We start from the raw sequence: 12782 nt of genomic DNA, 5'->3' as shown, positions 1-12782 counted from the left end.
CAGTTTAACAGTGCCCATTTCAACCACAGGCTTCTGCTGTGGGCCCTAGAAAGCTCTGCTAAAGCAGTAAGGGTCCATTTAAATGACTGTACGAGTGTTTCTCTCATCCGAATCCTTCCACCAACTCTGGAAAAATTTAGCCAGTGTCCTTCTGGTTTAACTCGAATTAAATTAAATAAAATCCAACACAGAATTCAGTCAAAAATCAAGGAGACCAGCAGAAAAAGGTTTTGGCAAGTGTCTATCAATAATTTTATTCAAATATACTGAAATTCTGTATTTACACACAGAAAAATACAAAATTAAATATTTGTGTAGAAGGTAAAAGTCATGTTTCGTCTAAATGCATCAAATGTTGTAACACTGTTTTCTGAGAAAATACACACACACACACACACACACACACACACACACACACACACACAACTGACATACAGCACTTCTGCTGCTCAGCTGCAGTCAGACCTGAGATACTAATGAATTTCCCATCAGAGTCTCTCTGGGAGGATAAAGGGCGTGCAGAAATTGTGTTTTCACTCACACGTCCAGGTGAAAACTTGGCCCCAGGCATCGCCTGCCAACAGAGTAGCGTGAGTCCTGCAAAGAAAACAGCAAGGGAAATGCAGTGTTGTGCTGTAAAGTATGCAGTGATATACATACAAAGAGAATTAGAAGCTTTCAAATACTGCATATAATTAAATATAAACTCATACTATTCTTCTTCGAACACAGAGATGAATAAAGTTTAAAGTACAGTAATAAACAGAAACTAAACCCCAGCTGGCATTACTATGAGTGGGTGCTTTTTATTTACTGTACCTGGACATAGCCAGCGCTGTGATGGCTGGATTATTTTTGTAGCGCCGCTGTGACACAGCTTGACTTCTGTTCAGCTCTTGATGTAACACCAGATGTCTCTCCCAGCCTTTAGCCTGGCTTGAGTTGCTCACTGTGGATTCATGAGAATACATTAGCATCTACTTAATAGTGAATTACAGGGCAGTTGTCCACCCCGCCTGAAATCAGAACCTCAGTGGTCCCCCCCTCCCACCCCAAAAACAAACAAAAAAAAATTCAGTGTGTATTATGAGTGTGTCCAGCTGAAGTCAGCAGGCTGCAGAAGGGAGAAAAAGCCCTCAAATATAAATGCTTCGGTGTTACGTAAAAACTTGTCTCAATGTAATTGGAAAGCATAATACTCCTATGAGGTGACGCGAGGCTGTAACCAACGTATGCCAAATTGGATCTGGGTATTATTGCTTTCTAAATTATACACGCTCACACACGTCAGCAAAATTACTCATCAGTGTTTACTGCCTCTATGTTTAATAACTTTATAACAACATAATTCCTGCTAGCCCTAATGCTAGTGAGGGATAGGATGAACATTACAAACTCTCATCTGGAAACCACACTGTCTAGCTCTGAGATGAGCGGTTAAAAATAATCATCTCACTTAAGAATTTATCTAATTAGATAGCAATGGTTCTTTCTTCATCTTTTTTTTTTTTTTTTTTTTTAAACACTATAAATAATGATGGTCTTTGTGTGCAGTTGCCTTTCAGTTGGTTTCACAGTTTTCTCATTGTCGACCACTCTTATTCATTTTATTATGAACACAACACCTGCAAGTATATCCCATCGTTCTGCCAGTAACATTACCGTCTCTCTCCATTTGGTCTTGCCCTGGGGACACAGGCTCTTCTGGAGGGCCAGGTAATTGTGTTCTGGTGTACTCTGCCCTCCATATCTGTATGAGAGACACATAACGAGTAACAAAATCATAAATATAATTCAAGATAATAACAAACACACTCATATATGCACCAACATGCACGCACGCACACGCACGCACGCACGCACGCACGCACACTCAACATAATAATAAAGTAATGATACTGTTTATGTGTGCACGTGCACGTGGCATGGGCACCCACTCCAAAGTGAAGCACAATTTACTATTTGCAGCTTTGATTGCAGAAAGGCAACACATGCTTATATTAATCTTAAGCAAAAAAACAGTCACACACTGCACACAACTCATATACTGTTATTAATACTTTGATGGACACCCAAGCTGGTACCAGCGAGACCAAAGTAATGACTGCCACAGTTGAATACTGTACAGAAACACTCCCACTGATCTATTAGGAGCTATAGAGAATTGTGATAGCATTAACAAAAAAAAAAAAAAAAAAAAACATTCTCCATCATATACACAACCATTACGTTATTTACCTGCATGAAAAAACAAAAACAAAACTGACCCGTATAATGCCATCCTCACAGCCTGTGATGATGACATTCCTGGAATCCCACTCGTGTCGCTGTGTAAAGCTGACGCACAGGATGTTTGACTGAGGCCCACAGGAAGTGTCAGTGCAGGTCAACAGCTGGCCCTTCATGGTCCACAGGTAGAGTTGCGGTCCAGCACATGACACAATCTCTCCCTTGGACATATTAACATAGTGTTGACGTTCAGGTGTGCAGACATACAGACAGAAAGAGGGAACAAAAGCCGAAGAACACACACAAACAGGATATTCATGCTGTTAACAGTGAGAACCCTCCCTTCCTCATGCTGCGAGCTGAGTGAAGAGGAACAACGTGACGACAGTGAGCCAAAAAATTCAAAGGACAGGAGGAAAAGAGAAGGGGACCCAGAAGGTGGACTTACAGTTAGATCATTGATAGCCAGTGCAGAGACGATGGTTGTGTGTCCTGCTAACTGAGTGATATAACTTAGCTCTTCCAAGTCCCACAGGATACAGGTGAGGTCATGAGAGCCGCTCACTATTATGCTGTGGACCTCAGACACAGCGAGACACACCACTGCATCCGTATGACCATATAACGGCTGTGAAGGACAGTGGGGTCAGTATTAGTGCGTGTGTGTGTGTGTGTGTGCAAATAAGTTGTCAACAATACTGTTACATTTCAAGAGCATACAAACATTTGGACAGACGAACCTGTCTGAGTTTCATGTGAGTGAGTTTATCCTTAGTGACTGCCACATCCCACACACAAACGACAGTGCTGGTTCCTGCAGTGATGACGGTGGTCACATTGGGACAGGTGGCGCACAATATGTCTCCCCAGTCACATAAACTCTCACACACTGCAAACGTCTAGAAGTCGACATACATAAAGTGTTCAGAATTACACTATGTTATGATAAAATCTGAACTCAAGTTTAATGAGCATCAACTGAAAAATAATTAACATTAAACACACTTTAACTTGCTCAAAATAATACAGTTGTAGTCCTGCAGCTTTAAGGTGCATCCATGCTCCAACACACCAAAATCAAATGAATGGCTTGTTACTAGGCCTTTACCAAACTTAATAATGATAATAATAATAATAATAATAATAATAATAATAAAAAAACTTTATTTATAAAGCACACTGAAAAACCAAGGGTATACCAAGGTGCTTGACAAAATAACATAGGAAAAAAGGAGATGGGAGAGGGAAAAGAGAAAGGACCCGGCACGTATTAAATATAAAAACCATGACAATCATAACACATAAAAGTAGTAGTAAACTTGATGGCATGCTGAATAGGTCATTCAAGAATCTGATTCAGCTGTGTTGGAGTAGGGATGTATCTAAAGCTGCAGGACAGTAGCTCTGAAGAACTAGAGTTGGAGACCCCTGGCACAAATCAAGGGGATGGAATTGGCAGGTATGACAAATCAAAACAATTTAAGTTGTGAAGAAACCAGCAGACTCGCATGATACAGTAGTGTGTGCGCTCAGCAGATTTTTAAAAAAGAAAAAAAAGAAAAAAAAAAAACTTAGGGTAAATTAATGACACTGTTAATTACTTAGCATAACAGGTCCTTGCCTAATTTGCACTCGCTTCCTTCCAATTTGATGCAACTACAAGAAGCTTAAAAGTTCAGTAGTTATGGAAATGTGTAAAATGCATTGACATTACATAATACCTTTTCTGTGGCATGGTTTCCAAAGGCACAACTGTTGTCAGGAAATCCCCAGCTGAAGAAGCAGCACAGTAGCGGTGACAGGAGGAGCCGGTTTTTCTCCAGAACCAAGACCTCTTTTTCCAAGCACAGTATCTGACCTACCGGGCCTCTTGACAGCTCTACAGTAATATTTAGAACAGTATATATAATTTGTCAAACCCAACACAAAAATGTTATAGTCTTAAAAAAAGAAAAAGAAAAAAAAGAAAGAAAGTAAAGAAGATGACCTTTTTCTATATTACGTGTACCTGTAATAAAGATAATAGCTCTTCAAAAACATCATATTAAAGAGTTTCGTATCTCAGTAAACTTGTAAAGTGTTTCATTAAAGAGAGAACAGAAAAACTGGGCAATTAAAACAGCCATCCTCATGGTTACGAGCTGAGGCTTGGTCCTAGGAGGGCACCTGCATCTGGGGGTAAGGCAGTGATTGCGCTTGTAACTGACCTATTCATGCAGGAAGAGGCAAAATCATTACATCCGATTGCCAGTTCTGCTTCTATAATCCCCAGAAAGAAGCTCTGTCTGCATTAGTTCTTAGTGTTCCTCGTCCTATTCATCTCTATCTGCTTATTGATCAGATCAGACACTCTAAGATTTAATATGAAATGTAATATGCAGGAATCTCTCCCTGAGCATTCGCAGATTCATCTCCTATCCCTCAGTGGGCCTATAGGGATATTCCGATTATTAAGTAGGGCTCAGCAGCAGAGTCATCTCCATATTGTAGCTCTAACAGATAGCTTCTGTCCTTCTGTAGTGTAAATTAATCTATGGGCATTCTCACTCCATTTCAATGATTCCCTTAAGATTTGGGCACATCTGGTGCATAATAACCAACATCAAATAGTAGGGAATAAAATAAAGGTGGAACAATGCAAAACAACGAAGATCACTATAATTGATTCAATTTAGTTTACTCAGCATAAAATAGCAGTACTTATAAAAGTGTTTAATGTGTGTCATTCATGAGGCTGTATTAAGATTTGTTTTTATCTTACACCATAGTTTGAAGACTAGAATAGTTTGACAGTTTTGCTGCAATTACACCAAATATGAAACCAAGGCCTGTAGCAACAAAGCAGCTTACAATAAAGATTGGAAACAGGTTGAAATAGCCACCCTCACTTTTTAAAAAGGAAGAAAGAAAAGAAAGGAAAAGCAAAGAAGGGGGAAAAAAAGCTTTTGAGGGGCAGGAAGCCAGAAATCCTCTAAGATATGTTGCATATTCTCTGAACGTCTTTGTGTTTAGTTATACCTCTGAATGGTTGCGTAGGGTTCTTTAGCTTATCCAGTTTGAAATAAAATGGAGTTGGCTGATGTGTTGATGACCCTTCTTTCTTAGAGCCACTGCGAGGCGGATGGGGCTTGATGAAGAGCTATGGGAAATACATAATACAGTAAATATACTCCAATTACACTAATTCATCGTCACATTATTATTATCATCATTTTTTTTTTTAAACCTGTTTGGGAACTTGTCCAAAGTTGCTGACATATCCCAAGATTGTGCTCTTGATGACAGGGTCTTTAGTGTCCTGCCAGCGTTTCTGGGGGTAGAAGTAAGGGTGGAACGTGTTCACGCTTTCTATTGCAGCTTGACCTCGTTGGCGATATCCAAAAATCAGATCGATCCACAGGTGTAGGTTGGTGCTCACATAGTCACTTTCCAGTGCCTAAAGCAAACAGAGCAGGAGATTGTTGCACAAACTAAAACCATCTAGTCAAATAATATTATAAAGCTATTAAAACATGCATACAACAGTCTTTAAAAAACAAACAAACAAAAAAAAACAGCAGTGTTTAGCACTCGTTATTATTGTGGTCCCCAAACCATCAGTCAAACTGCTAATATGACACCAATGCACAAAACTTCTAAGACTGTACAGCCAATCAAATTATTAAGGTACCCTACAATTCTTTCCAAAAGTCAATTTAGAAGTCCAGGACAGCAAGAGACCGAACAGCTGTGTTATGAGCATATCTTCATGTTACAATTAAAGAATGATTTGGGTTGAATTAGCCAGAGATTGGTTTTGAAGAGTTAATGAGGAAAAGTGGGCATTATGACCAGCTATATCCTAGCGCCACATTTTAATAAACGCGTCCTGGATGAACAGAAAGGTGGAAAAAAAGAAAAAAGTATCATAACAAGGATATATTGTCCTGAGTTAATTTGTCTGTGGAAGAAAAAAAAACAATCTTCTAAAGTCACTAATTTTATGAGAATGGTAGGCAATAAGAGTAGTTCAGTAGATTACAGAGTGATAACCATCACATATGCCCCAGGAATGGAAAAAGGGAGGGTCATCATGTAGAAACAGAAAGAAAATGAACAGACGGGTACAATAACCCCACAGAGGGATAGATGAGAGTAAGCTGGGGAAAAAAGAAGAAGAAGGAAGATAGTGAGAATATTCAACCAATCAACAACTGGCAGAAATAATGACATTATGAAAAAGAGAGAGTCGTATGTGTTCCCCGAATCCTGTTAAATAGACTTGTTGTCCTGTATTGTCTGTCATCTAAGCTTCAGATAAATGCCTTTTTATGCATCTTCTGTATAGGAAAACAACTGGCCATTATACTTGACTAACAGTTAGTACCACAAGAACATAACTGAACCAAACTCAGCGAGACAAAACTGCCTTCTGAGAATTTACTGAACTGACCAACATCTGTGATATGAACAACAAACTGCAACCTACACTATTACAGTGCCACACATGTAGTGAATGTATGTGTGGAGATACTTAATACAGTGAATCTTCTGTATACATCAGCCGGTACTGACTATCATTATTAGGTGTTGTGGGTAAATAAGTCAGAGTACACAACAGGCCAGGCTAGCGGTTTGGAGGGGAAAGTCTAGGTGTCACTGACCTCTCGATGGATTCTAATGAACTCCTGGGGGTCACCTTTTGCCCATGGAGGTAGCTCGACATCTCCCAGAGCTGTGCCATCTTCCATACAGCCTAAAAAGACACACATATGCATTATTTACTACGTGAACTGTGTAGGAAAAAGAAATCCAGAGGAGCCACTGGTGACATGGGTGAAGCAGTGTTTTAATTAGTGAATACTGATTTTGTTTGCGTGTCATTTGTGTGCAGAGACACACATATACATGCATTAACACTTGAATAATGCCATCCACAATATTGCCAACAGCTTCATGCAATTACACTGACTGACACCAACTGGTGAAAATGTGCCAAAAAACATAATATACAATCAAATTTCTTTGCAAATGTTTTGTGGAAAGAAATTAATTCCAAATGTTTAAGGCCTTTCTGATTAAAAAAAGAAAGGGAAAAAAGTGGTATCCTCATGTGGCATACTATATATTTTTATTGCCAAATAAAGAAAGACCAACGACATGACTGTAATAGGAACAGGCCAGAGATTAATATAGCTTATTATTCTGTGCCACACCTTCATTGATGGCCAACAAACAATCCAGCAAACCACTGTGGTGTGATCTGTTATATGCTCCCTCATTACCATGAACAAATGTATGCAAAACCTAATCAGTTAATCTGTGGGATACATGTGCAGTTTCTACTGTATCGTCTTTCATTCAAATTAAGCTAATTAGTTCATTAGTTAAGCAACAAAAGAATTATAAAGAAATGATTTGATTAAATTTCACACCATTTCTTTGGATGCTTCATATCTGTTATCACTTATGCAGCTTATTATCCAGAAGCTTAGAAGAATAGTTATAGCAAATTCTGCAATATCGTTGATCACTCATATGCAAATTAACGCAGAGTGCTTCAGAATCCAATCAGGACATCTACTCCACATGGAGTTCCTCTCATAAAAATAAAAAGTTTTAATTTGAATCATTTGAATCATTGCTTAATCACCAACATGATGAAAATACACTGGCCATTTCATTAGATGTACCTGCTCAACTGCTTATTAATGCAAATATCCAAAAAGCCAATGACATGATAGCAATTTGGTGTATGTGGGCACACAGACTGTAGTCAAATGTCACCAGAACAGGATGGGCAGCCAACAACTGTGCAGCAACTTCATGTCAATATTTGGCGTTTTCAACAAGGTCAGCACCTTGTTGAATGTATGCCATGAAGAAGGCAGCACAGAAGGCAAAAGAGGTCCAACCCTGTACTAGCAAGGTACACCTGATAAAGTGACTGCTGATTGTATGTAGCATATATGACTGAGGACATAAAAATACAGTATACATTCTGACCTCCCAGAAACAAACAAAAAAAAAAAAACAATAGACAGGGTAGGAAAGTCTGAAATAATCACGTTACATTCTTTTGTTTTCATTTAAGAACATTAGGTACACAGAGGATTCAAAAAGCTGACCTAGCTGGATTTGGTTGGAGTTGATCAGGAAGTCTGGCAGGTAGAAGAACTCCGGGATCAGCTCTCTGACGTCTCCCATGTTGTCTCTTGAGGCAGACTCCCACTCTTTCTTTATACTGTAAAACATCCGCTCTGGGATATCAAACCCTCCCTGTGAGGAGAGCAGACAAAACACTGTCAGACCCGCAGAACATCACTGAGATAAACTTTTCTTTGGGCATATTAATAAAGCAGTCTGCCTGATACAGTGCAGAGAATCATATTTTATGTTCTTTATTGTATTATGTAAGCACAGAATATTTGCTACCATTAGAAGAAAGCTTTTCATCTTTCTGTAAAATTCCATCATCTGTGATGCGAATCTCATGAGAGTGAATGTAATTTAGAGTAAAACAATTACCTCAATGAATGAAAATAGCATATATACTGGTAAACTGGGTTAGAGATGTAAATCCAGTTATGGATATTACTACACACCCATTATGTGCTTCAGAAGACAAAAAGGCTTCCTAATTCACCATCTTTATTGTTTTATTCTGACTATCAAATATGCATGCCTTTTCATTATAATCAACTGGATGCTGTGTTGTAAATTGGTAACATCTGTGGCTATTTTCACTGGCTTCTTTTGGACGCTATGTGTAATTATTTGCATATATATTAAAATGTCCTTATAATCTGTTTTTGTACCAAAAACAGCATTAAAATGGGATCTGGAAAGCTGAAAATAGCTCAAATTAGTTTCATATTAATAGCAAGATTACATTTTAAAAAATACATAAATAAAAATGACAAATGTGATGAATGCCAGTGGGCATCGAAAGCACAGGGTTTGCAGAAAGCCCTGTGGGTTACTAAAACATACTGAACACAACTTTCCCCGTCATTTCATCTGACAAATTAAGACAAAACTTCTTTAATGATCTCATGTATGCTGTAACCTTATCAACCACAACAAATTTTGCATGTTTTTTAGTCTTATGAGCCTTGGATTTAATCTAAAACTCCATAGCAATGACATGAACCTCTGCAAAATGGTTAATTTTTTTTTTTTTTGCTGCTAGAGTTACTCCAATTGGTCAAATTCTGGACTTTCATAATAATGTGAAGTTATGCTGCCTAACTGGCAAAAATGTGACTGCCAAATGAAAAGTCTTTTGAATTTTATACTTTGTGTGTCATCATCTTTAATCTAAACCACTTTTACAGACATGTCAGAACAAGGTCTACTTTTTCCTACATGCAAATAGTATTTTGTTAAATTTCTGTTATTGGACTCACCTGTAGCGCCTGGAAGGTGTGGGAAAATGGCTCCATCCTGACAAGGAAGGATGCCACAATAATGGCCGAGGAGTAGTGGGTACAGTAGTGGCATTGTGCTGTCAGGTCTGTTACAGAGAAAATCACTTTAAAGATACTAACAGTGACATGAATAAAGCAGTACAAGTAAATAAAATTGAGCCAAATGGATACCTTCACTCTCTTTGCCCTCAACTTCTTCGTATCTCTGGATAAACATCTGTTTCCTTTTCTCTGTTTGAGCTCCCATCGGCTTGGACAAATCCCGGAACGTTGCAGGATTTGACAAATCAAGAATCTGTGAAGGACACAGATAAATCATACATTTGACACAGGTCTTTGTCCCCACCTCCCTCCAAGGATCTCTTTACATTTATTGGACCAATTTAGCTGGACTTGGTATTACTTGGGCCGACTGAAATATTTCTCCAGGCTCACCGGATAGCTAGCTAAGCCAAGCTACAGAGCAGCAGGAAGGGTTTGTTTCACCCTGAGAGAAATGAGTGACACCTGATGTGACATGTTGCAGTTGCAGCAGGGAAGGATAAAAATGGACACAAAATGCTTTTTTTTAAAATTAGAATTAACAATCCCCATCTGCATTGATGCACTTTTGATTGATAGAGTAAATTGTTACAATTTAGAGCAAATCATTTTGCAGACCCGTTAGCTTTTGGTTGTGGACCCTTGAAAAACCACAGTTTGAGACAATATTTAAGACAAAGAGGTCATGTGTAAGTTTTTACCTCTGACTTGTAGTCAGCAATGATCCAGGGGAAAACCGGATACTGCATCAAGTCATTGTATGTCCTCCCAGCGATCGTATTCAAATGCATCAAGTACTCAAAGTTACTTATCTCCCCCTTCTAAAGGACAGACAAGAAAAAAAAATACAACTTAGAAACAAGTCAATTCAGAATAAAGTGGATTACATCAATGCCATTTATTCAACTTTGTTGGCTGCTCCTTCAACATTGCCAATGGATGTCTGCCCAAAACAATCTGTGAGCACAAACAACTTACGGAAAACTGTAACATGCATTACCTGCCATTTAACAAGGGCCGTCTTTTCAACCACAGGAGTCTTTCTAAAGCACAACAAGAGAAAATACTTTGAATTAGCAACAGAAGCTGATCACTGAGCAGTGCCTATCAGCACAAAGTTTTCCTGCTTGCTTTGTTGCCTAGCAACCACAGTTTAAATGTATGCACAGCAGAGTTCAGCAACAGCAGCGTAGCTGAGGTGAGTGAGCGAACTCGAAAAACAGAGTGTGTGTACACAGCTGCAGGAGCAGTTAAGGGGCTGATGTGAGCTACAGTATGTAGCATAAATAGTGGGCAGACATGTGAAGGATATAGCACATGATGAGGAAACGAGGTAATTAAGACTAGGTTCTTTGACTTGGAGCTACTTCAGCAAACTGGAATGTTTGAAAGATGACTTGAAGGGCATGTTTTGACATGTGGCACCATTTTTCCTAACGGAAGTTGATGATTACTTGAACAACAGAGGCACCATCATCTTGTGAAATGAGAAACAATGGTTAATATCTAACTTGGTGTCAGCTGTTTTTACTTTATTTAGGTATTGTATTGTTGTATAGTTATTTTTTTATAACTGACTGGGAAATATCAATGCAGACAGGTCAATTTGTCCTGTTTAGGTTCTGATTCCACTCTTTGTGAGAAGGAAACAGAAAAGTCACAAAAAGTAACAACTGTTTAAAGTCTTTTAGCTGTTCACTGCTAAATGTCAGCTTATTTCCATACAGATCCATATCAGGTGATACTGATGTTTGAACAGATATGCTGAATTTACCCCATTTCTTCAGGCACTACAACAAAAGTTGCTTTTTAAGAAACTAAACCAGTTTGCTTATCTCTAATTACAAGAAAGTGTGTGACTGGCTTGAGAAAATAGATACTAAATAACAGTGTGGCTAAACATTTTATTCAGTATTATACTCCTGCCTAAATGTGCTTAATCTAAATAAGGAAAGTGATCAACTGCTCCTGAAATCTCCTCTCTTCCTCTGTGGACTAGTAACAGGGCAATAAAGTCCAGGCGCCAAGCAGCCCAGTTGCTAAGTAACGTTATAAAACAAGAAGAACTTCGACTATCCCCGTTCGGATCAGGAAGGCAAGGAAAATTTTGATATAGAGGAATGGTCTTTCCTTTTCATTTAATCACAAAAACTTTTACATACCAACCAAATTGTACTGTTCATTGTAAATGTACTTTGAAGGTGTTGCATCTCAATAAAGTAAAAGTGTTTTGGGGGTTTTTTTGCACAGCAGTGAGAGACTGTGAGATGAGCAACCAGTTCACAGAAGCTTAAGGAATGCTCTTCACTTGATTAACAACAATCCAAAGGGAAAAATATGGTAAGTACCTGCCTTCATCCATTTTGATAATAAGTAGTAAGATCAGGTACAAGTCCAAACTCTAAAACTATCCTTATAAATAACCTACTGTTGTCTAAATTTAGAACTTAAAAGAGAACAAATCATATATAGCCACACAGGTCAGAAACAAGTGATGATCATGAAGCAAGACAACAACAACAACAACAATAACAACAAACTTAGACTAACACTAACTTTGTTAAAGTTGTTATACTTAAAACATTTCAATAAAAGTCAGACAACTAGAATTATATGTTAGCATTAGCATGGTATGTATATGTTATTTATGTTTTGACATTATACACCCCTAAAATTATAAACTGTAAACTGTTAGACGAATACCTTTATTTATACAGGTGGCCCCATTGAGACTCAATGTCTCATTTACAAGTGAGACCTATGATCAATATGATGTACTGCCATGCTTTTTTAGTTGTTAAATTGTAAGTATTGTAAGGATTAGTTGCTTCTTGTTGTCTGTCCTTTCATTTGGCTTGGCAATTAAAGGCGTATTGCACCTAAAACAAACTGCGATGAAAGTCTTAAAAGTACAGTACAGATAGCAACTCAAAGATGAAATAAGGATGCACGTGGGAAATGAGTTCAAATGATCAAGAGCCTCTTAAAGTGTGTCCGTTTCCAACGCCAATAACTCCTGACCAAATATTTTGTAAAACTGCATTAAATCAATCATTGCATTTGGCTCAGTACGTGTTATCTAATTGCAGGCAATAATTTCAT

General features: G+C 38.2%; 1 protein-coding gene across 1 annotated transcript in view; it reads right to left on the bottom strand.

Annotated features, from left to right (window-relative positions):
• Window positions 1–251: 251 nt before the first annotated feature.
• Window positions 252–12782, bottom strand: part of wdfy4 (WDFY family member 4) — a 37907-nt gene continuing 25376 nt past the window's right edge. The window contains exons 50-64 of the mRNA XM_063491000.1: window positions 10681–10723; window positions 10382–10501; window positions 9810–9933; window positions 9618–9724; window positions 8337–8487; window positions 6873–6964; window positions 5456–5665; window positions 5248–5368; window positions 3951–4108; window positions 2970–3128; window positions 2678–2857; window positions 2268–2450; window positions 1663–1750; window positions 820–949; window positions 252–597 (exon numbers count right to left, since the gene is read on the bottom strand). Of these exons, the coding sequence (XP_063347070.1) occupies window positions 534–597; window positions 820–949; window positions 1663–1750; window positions 2268–2450; window positions 2678–2857; window positions 2970–3128; window positions 3951–4108; window positions 5248–5368; window positions 5456–5665; window positions 6873–6964; window positions 8337–8487; window positions 9618–9724; window positions 9810–9933; window positions 10382–10501; window positions 10681–10723 (1930 nt within the window). The 3' untranslated portion in view covers window positions 252–533. The remainder of the gene's footprint in view (window positions 598–819; window positions 950–1662; window positions 1751–2267; window positions 2451–2677; window positions 2858–2969; window positions 3129–3950; window positions 4109–5247; window positions 5369–5455; window positions 5666–6872; window positions 6965–8336; window positions 8488–9617; window positions 9725–9809; window positions 9934–10381; window positions 10502–10680; window positions 10724–12782) is intronic.

This window comes from Pelmatolapia mariae, linkage group LG13 (genome assembly GCF_036321145.2).
Source record: "Pelmatolapia mariae isolate MD_Pm_ZW linkage group LG13, Pm_UMD_F_2, whole genome shotgun sequence".
NCBI classification, from domain to species: Eukaryota; Metazoa; Chordata; class Actinopteri; order Cichliformes; family Cichlidae; genus Pelmatolapia; species Pelmatolapia mariae.
The sequence above is the reverse complement of the archived record's forward strand: the minus strand, read 5'-3'. Positions and strand labels throughout refer to the sequence as shown.